At 44.0% G+C, this 7367-nt stretch overlaps 1 protein-coding gene across 1 annotated transcript in view; it reads left to right on the forward strand.

The window, feature by feature from the left end:
- Positions 1–6692, forward strand: part of FGFR3 (fibroblast growth factor receptor 3) — a 46906-nt gene extending 40214 nt beyond the window's left edge. The window contains exon 17 of the mRNA XM_009328878.1: positions 6589–6692. Coding sequence (XP_009327153.1) covers positions 6589–6692 — 104 coding nt within the window. The remainder of the gene's footprint in view (positions 1–6588) is intronic.
- Positions 6693–7367: the final 675 nt, after the last annotated feature.

Consider the following 7367-nt stretch of genomic DNA (forward strand, 5'->3'; position numbering starts at 1 on the left):
CTCGCTGTCGGGGAGAGGTGGGTTGGGGGGGGGGGGGGGGGAAATCTCACTTTTTGGGGTTTGCACAGTTTTGCTTGCCAAGGGTGAGTGGGAGGGGAGCAGCTCCCCCATCCACCCCTCGACGCCAGCGGTTTGGCTCCATCTACGTGCAGTGACTCGGAGAAAGAAGTTACGGGTACCTGTAGGCAAGAGCCTTTAACTTATATCAAAAAGGTTTATTCCAGAGAATCTGTGTATATATCTATAAATATATCCTGTATATATATAAATAAATATATTAAAAAAAAAAGAATGTATAATACTAATGCAACATAAAGCAGTACCGAGAGAGAGTGTCAAAATACAAGCATTGCAATCTAGGATATACTGATCTGGGCGAAAGAAAAGATTGTTTGTTTGTTTGTTTGTTTTATATCTTCACAGTTTTGTTTTAAAAATTGTACCTTAACGTGTATATTTGTAAAGTTATTTATAGACATTAACATATCTGTTCATCGGTTTAAATAGCGTAGCGTTACTGTAAACTTTAAATTTCACCGAGTTTAAGGGTGGGTTTTTTTAACTTATTAAAAATGGAGAAAAAATATATTAATCAAGTTTTTCTTTTGTGTTTATGGGAAATATTGAAAGAATGTATAGGTGTACAGTCTTTTAACAAATTACATTTAATGTTATAAATATATATATATGTATTCATTAAAAAATATTAGTTTATCCTGGATTGCAGTGAGCAAAAGTAAGTTTATTTTTCAATACATCACCAGTGGTTAAAACCAAACAAATAGCAGCAGAGAAATGATTTTTACATACTTCAGAAAAACAGGGCCAAGAATTCTTCCATCAGTTTAACCACTGTGCATTAAGGGGGTGTGGGTGTTTATTTTTCTGTTTTCAAATGAAGGTATTCTTTGTGGTCGAGTTAATAACAAGTATGAAGCAAAGCGAAATGTTGACTTTGGATGATGCGGGGTAATTTTTTTTTCCCCCTTTGCGGTACCATTGTATTTTGGGCTTCAGAAATGCCATGTGAGCAAAATAGCAAGAAGAGTGGCACTGTTCGCAGGAGAGGTGCAACGACTGCGTATTTATTTTGCCTCTAACTCATTGGAAAAGGCCAGTGATGCCTGATTTTCTGTGTTTGAAATGCTGTGCTATTTTGTTCCTCGATGTCAGATAGCTGTTTAAAAGCACAGGAGTGAACTAGGGAATTTTAGCGTGGATCAAGCTGACAAGGGGGAAGTTTGGGCTGGGGGGGTTTGTGGGTTGGGTTTTTTTTTTGTCCAGAAGACTTTACTACCACAAAGAGGCAAGGCAAATTGCATCCTGAATTCTTTCTTTCCGTTTTTCTCTGGTGCATATTACATATCGATGTTTCAGAATAACAGGATGGCAGCATCTCATTTTAAGTTTGTTTTTTTTTTTCTTCTTAGAGCCACAAAATCCTTATCCTAAAATAAATAATTTATAGTTTGAGGTTATTTCAATGGAAGTTTGAGAAGGTAGATTTCTAGAGATTTTTGTTTTGTTTTGTTGGAATAAAAAAGAATTTTTGGTATTTTCTTACAAATGTCTGCTAATTGTGTACATTCCAAGTACTCGAAGCGTTGAGTTTTCCTGTACTGAGAAAAGAAAATGTACAAAACTGTGCATGATTTCAAATGTTACTAGATATTATAAATATATATATAATTTATTGAGTTTTTACAAGATGTATCTGTTGTAGACTTGTTGACTTTAACATTTCTTATTCAATGCTTATATAGTTTTATAGCCTGGACTATTATCTTTAAAAGCTTAAAAAATTAAAAATTCCAATTTTGTTACATTTTATACTGTTGATGTTACAATCCAGAGGTTTGCATAGCGTGATTTTTTCAATGAGCAACTCTGTTCAGTTTATTTTAATACTGTATTTCTGTGCCTGACAGCTGCAGCTGTCAAAGGTGTGAGATGAACACTAAATAAAACTATTCTGCTTTTGTTAACATGGCAAACTTACTTAAAAAAAAAAAAATAAACAAGTTGTTAAATTTTGGGGTTTATTCCCAATTGTGAGGGTCCTTTGCAAAACCAAGTCTTCTAGGCTCTGGGATTTGTAGTGCCAGGAGGGTTTATTTTTTACAGTGCTGCTTTGAGAGTCCTGGCCAGCACAGGTTTTATATTCATAATAAATTTATAACAATTTTGGATCAAGGGCAGTATTATTTCTTTGCTAGTGGGTATATTTATATCCACACAAGCCATTGTGTGCATGCAGGTATAGAGGTATTTAACCCCCGCTTAACAAGGGCAGGAATTGCACATTAAACCTCTGTTGAGGATTTCATCCAGACCAGGATGTCTCCCAGTGTGATCGTGGTGGTGCTCACGACGTTGCATTCAGCCCTGCAGATGGTGGTGGAGGTGCAAGGTCCGCAAGAGGAGCCCACCACTAGGAAAGGGGGAAGGTGGATGCATCCAGAGCAGGCACCCAGAGCCTGGTGGGATGGGCACGGCAGACCTCATTCTGCCCGGCTCTCAAGGAGCAAGGGGAGCCCAAGTTTGACTTTGGTTTTGAGTGGGTTGAGCAAGGGAGCTCGGTAAATCCTCGCTTTGCTGGTAGCAGACGATGCAGGGGGATGTTTCAGCTTGGGAAACGTTGGGCCAATCCTACCAGCACTTCCATATAATATTAACAGTTTACGACAGGTGATCGTGTCGAACTGCATCCCAGACACCTCGATTTTTGCATGCAAATTTATCTACCTACATATAGCCTGCCTACAGTAGCAGGCATTTGTAGTTTTAAGTAGCTGAGCATGGGAGTGCATGCATCTGAGCAGGTTACATCTGCGGCACTGGGACTGGCACCACCACTGTTAGATCCTAGTAGAACTTAAAAAAAAAAAATTTACATTGTTTTTAGGTCATTTCCTTGCCATTGTAAGAAAAAAACATTCTTTTAGCACTACTAAGAGATACTGCATTGTGGGAGAAGAAGTCTTGCTGCCTGGAACGGGTTGTTCCCATGCTTTAAGGACACACTTTGATGGCCAGCCCGGTGTCCTGCCCCAGCAGGAGCAGCATGGGCCAAGGGTTGATCCCTGACCATCCAGGGCTGCAGTTGGAACGCAGCTGAACGCCTATTGCTGGTTCGCACGCAAATGGCTTCCTCGTAGCAGGGTGGTGAGGATGTTGTGCACCATTTGCCACCAGGACTTGAAAAGCAGGAGAGGGATGGATCGTTCCACAGTCAGCTGCTCTGTGTAACATACACATGCTTTATAGCTGCCCCAAAAAAAGTCCTCCAAGCACAGGGAGAGCACAGAAGTCAGTCTCAAAGAGGCAAGTCTCTGTCCCAGCGCAGTGGCTGACCCACGCATGGAGCTGGCATGATGTTTGCTTTCCCTCTTGGGTTTCATGATGTCATTCTTCTTCTGCTGACCTTCACCCGCAGCAGTGTTTGTTTGTGGGTTAGGGAGGAGGGGGTAATATTTTACTTTAATTGCCTTACAGTGCAGCCAGTTCTTAGCCGAGGATGAATATTTGGCTGCAGCGTGTGATGTGCATTGAGCAATGTGTAAAACAATCTCAAGGAACATTTGCAAAGCTGCTCAGCTGGGCTGTGTCACTGAGCAAATGTCCCACTGCAGCTCATCCTCCCCTTTCATGGCCGCAGCCTTCCACCCAAACCATATGCCCTTTCCACATGAAAGAGGTATTTTTTCAAAGCAGAACAAATGTCTTTTTTCCTCTGTGGGTGACTACACAAATAGGGCCTTGCACTGGCCCCCGTGACCTGTTTCGTAGCAATAAACAAATTACTAAAATTGTGATTTTTTTTTTTTAATGTGTTCCCATTGGTAATGGCTAAATGGTAAGACAGGGAGGATTTGGCAAAAGGAGGAAAAGTCTGAAGCCCTGCAGGTGTCAGTAGGAGATGACAACGAACTAAAATAGCGAAGTTTCCTGGTGACCGGTGCCATTTGAAACTCTTGAAGGAGGTGTCTCCTGCTGGTGGATTCCTCCGAGCCAGTTCATCCCTCCCAGAGGCTACATAACCTGCAGAAAGGGAATAAGGAGGCATGGGTCGTGTTGACATGAAAAAGGAATATAAAAGGTGAATGATGGATCTGCTCAACACCGCAGAGCTACTAGCAATGGGAGGACACGAGGGAATGGCCAGCGGAGATGCCAGGACATGAAGTGCTTTCTTTCTAGGGCTTCATGGCCCAGGACCGTGGGCTCACCAAGAGACAGGTAAGGGATTTGTCACTCTTGCCTGTACCTTCTTCTTCCTCCACCTTCTCAGCCATGCTAGCTTTAAGCATGGTTTCACTTTCTCATGCCTCTGATTTAGTTTCTCTGTTTCATCACCATCGTGTTGTTCTTCACAAGCAGCATCTCGGGTGTAGGCAACATGTCAAGCAGAAGAAGCATCGTGCCTTGCCCCAACAAGATTATTATCTAAAACCAGGAAAGAAATCAGTGTCCTAGCACGTGGTGATACAATCGGCTCTGAGCCCTGCGGGGACATTTGTGCCCACATGCACCACCATGTGATCAGCTTTCCTGGCTGGTACCCACCAAAGACCAGACCATAACCATTGCACCTGTCACAGGCCCTTTTGGGGGGGGTCTGGCAGCATGCAGGAGCAGGGGATGGGGAAGGAAAGTATGGAAGCAGAAGAAAGATATCTTACCAAATGTGCAAGTGGGATTGGCCCAGGAATTATTTTGCTAAAGGCCAAAATCTGCATGCACCACCCACCAACCATGGCTTGCTCCAGGTTCCTCGCCAATGCAGACAACAGTGGCTTTTCCATCAAGGAGGAAGGACCCCAGCTGGGAGGGGAGAGCAGGGAGAAGGGGCAGAATCGGGTGCATCTTCCAACCAAGGGCTACATTCAAATAGGCATTGGGCACCAAACTCGAGCAGTGAAAGCAAGGGAAAGTTTGGCGCCAGCAGAGTTAGGTACCTCCACACCTCCATGGCACTGGGGGAGGAATGCACTCCTATGTATTCAGCCAGAAAATCAGGCAGCACAAACTAAAACCGACACTGGGCAGAACAGGGTAACACCATGGATGACCAGCACACGGCCTCTCTGGTGATAACACACCCTGTCTAGCTGTTAGTACTGGCATTTAGCTAAATGCCACCCACACTCACCTCTGGGGCTGCCTCACCACCCTCTGCATGCTCTTGGGGCATGCTAGACTGAGATGGCATGGAAGGTGGTACCACTGCCTTACATCAAAGGTAGGCACTGCGTTTGGGTTCAGTCCACCCTGAGCCAAAGTCAATGTGGATGTTAGGGTAATCAGAGACTTCCAGATGTTAGAGACTGTATTAAAGAGCAGGTTGCAAGCAGGGCTGGTGAAACTTGTTACCTTTTGATTCATACTGACAAGACCTCTTGATAGAAGAGGAACAAAACTTGAAGTATCGATGGCAGAAAATCAAGGCAGAGAGAGGCAATATAGCACATCCCCTGAAGATTCTGCCAGACTGGTAGAACTGGGCAAAAAACCCAAACAAATTCCTACAAGCCCTCACTGAAGCTGCCTCAAGGAACTATCCACTTTGGAAAGTAACTTTGCAAACGCAAGGTGTTCACAGCCTGCACAGACATAGCACAAAGCTCTGTGAAGAAGTGCTGTCATGCACTCCTGACATGCTCATGCACACCCGGAACAGCTGCCTGGACAACCAGGATCCAGCCAGCAGCTTGCCACTTTCCCAGGAGCCAGCGTGTTTGCTCTATGAGATAGCTCTGGTCCTACCAAAAAAGCCTGAACCCAATCCAAGAGAAATCATTTCATGTCTTTCCTGGGTAGCACCACAGGTATCTTTTTTCCCAATATAGCAAATAACTTGTTCAGGAAATGGTTCTTTGTGCTGACCTTCCATCAGACACTTAGCTAGTCTGCTCAGCAAGGCAGAAAGCCCATTTATTGGTTCCAGCCAGTCAATGTCGGCTTTTCCACTGCCACACCAGCAATATGGAGGAGGCAGACAAACACAATTTTCTCCCAAAGTAAAAATTAGCTAGACTTTGCAGAAGTTGTTTTCAAGCAGACCCTGGAATTAAACCTGCTTTAGTAGTACTGATAGGTAATCTCTTGTTACTGCGAGAGCGAGAGATCTGTTTTCATCCTCTTGTGCCTCCCTGCAGCATTTAGCTCCCTCAGCCATTTCTGTCCTGCAGAAGATGGCGGACTTACAGGTGATGGTGCTTGATGTCATTCTGGAGGAACAAACTCAATGAGCACTGATAGGAGCTTATTGCTCACCTCCATTACAGGGTCCCAAAACAATCATCTTCCTGTCCTGGAGTGACACATACACATCTTCCACATGGGAAGAACATGCACTTAAGTGCTGACATTACATGGATGATGCCCACCACACCTTCACTGTGCACCACCATGAGGGCTGAGCAGCTGGACAGGATCAGCTCTTGAATGTGTCTAATTGATTCAGTTTGGCCAGTGGCTTCAGAGGGCTCCTAGTTCTCTGCCAGTCTTAAGTTTTTGCCTAATACAGTCTCCTAGGGATGTCTTCTCTTATTTGACGTCAGTGAGGAGTTTGTCTTGTCTTAACAGACAGCAGTCTGGCCTCCACTGCACACCGCCTGATCCAGCCAAGAGAACTACAGCAGAACGTTAACTATGTGACGTTGGACCTTGAGCCCTTAGGAAACCGCTGAATAGGCACTGCTGAACATGTCAGCAGAAAGGCACTGAGATGTTTGGCTGGTGAGGGCAGTATGCAAACCAAAGGAGAAGAGCAGAGACAGGCACATAGATGGCAAAAGCTGAGTCATCTTCATAAAAGGAGGGAAAGGACCAAGCCGCCAGATGGTTTCCTAAGAAAGATGCAATATCTTTCCAGGTACTCATGAGTTCACACGCTGGGAATGTGCTGCTGTCAGAAAGGAGCACTTGTTTACAGCCTGTACATGAGAGTTTCAAAGTCGTGGCAGTCTGAACGTCATCTCAGAGCTCTTGTTATGCAAGTAATTCAGATTTTTAGTGATTATTCTTCCTTGGACAGAAACCATGCAGCCAACTCTAACCTACACAAGAGATGGAAGAGGTAAATTTTAGGACTGATTGATCTGGGCATTGTAAAATGCATTTGTTGAAACGCCCTTGTCAGTATATACATTCCTACCTAATGCTTCTGTTGGAGGTTTATGGCTTGCATGTGAAAAACTTCTGCAAATACCTCCCAAAGGCATTTATGGTCAAACTCTTGGAGAACACCAGGAAAATTCAGAATTGGACCATCTTTATGAGACCCTGCAGAGTCTCCCTCTTCAAAAAAGCCATTCCACTCGGAATCATAGACTAGTTTGGGTTGGAAGGGACCTTTAAAGGTC

Source organism: Pygoscelis adeliae, unplaced genomic scaffold, assembly GCF_000699105.1.
Source record: "Pygoscelis adeliae isolate BGI_AS28 unplaced genomic scaffold, ASM69910v1 Scaffold66, whole genome shotgun sequence".
NCBI lineage: Eukaryota > Metazoa > Chordata > Aves > Sphenisciformes > Spheniscidae > Pygoscelis > Pygoscelis adeliae.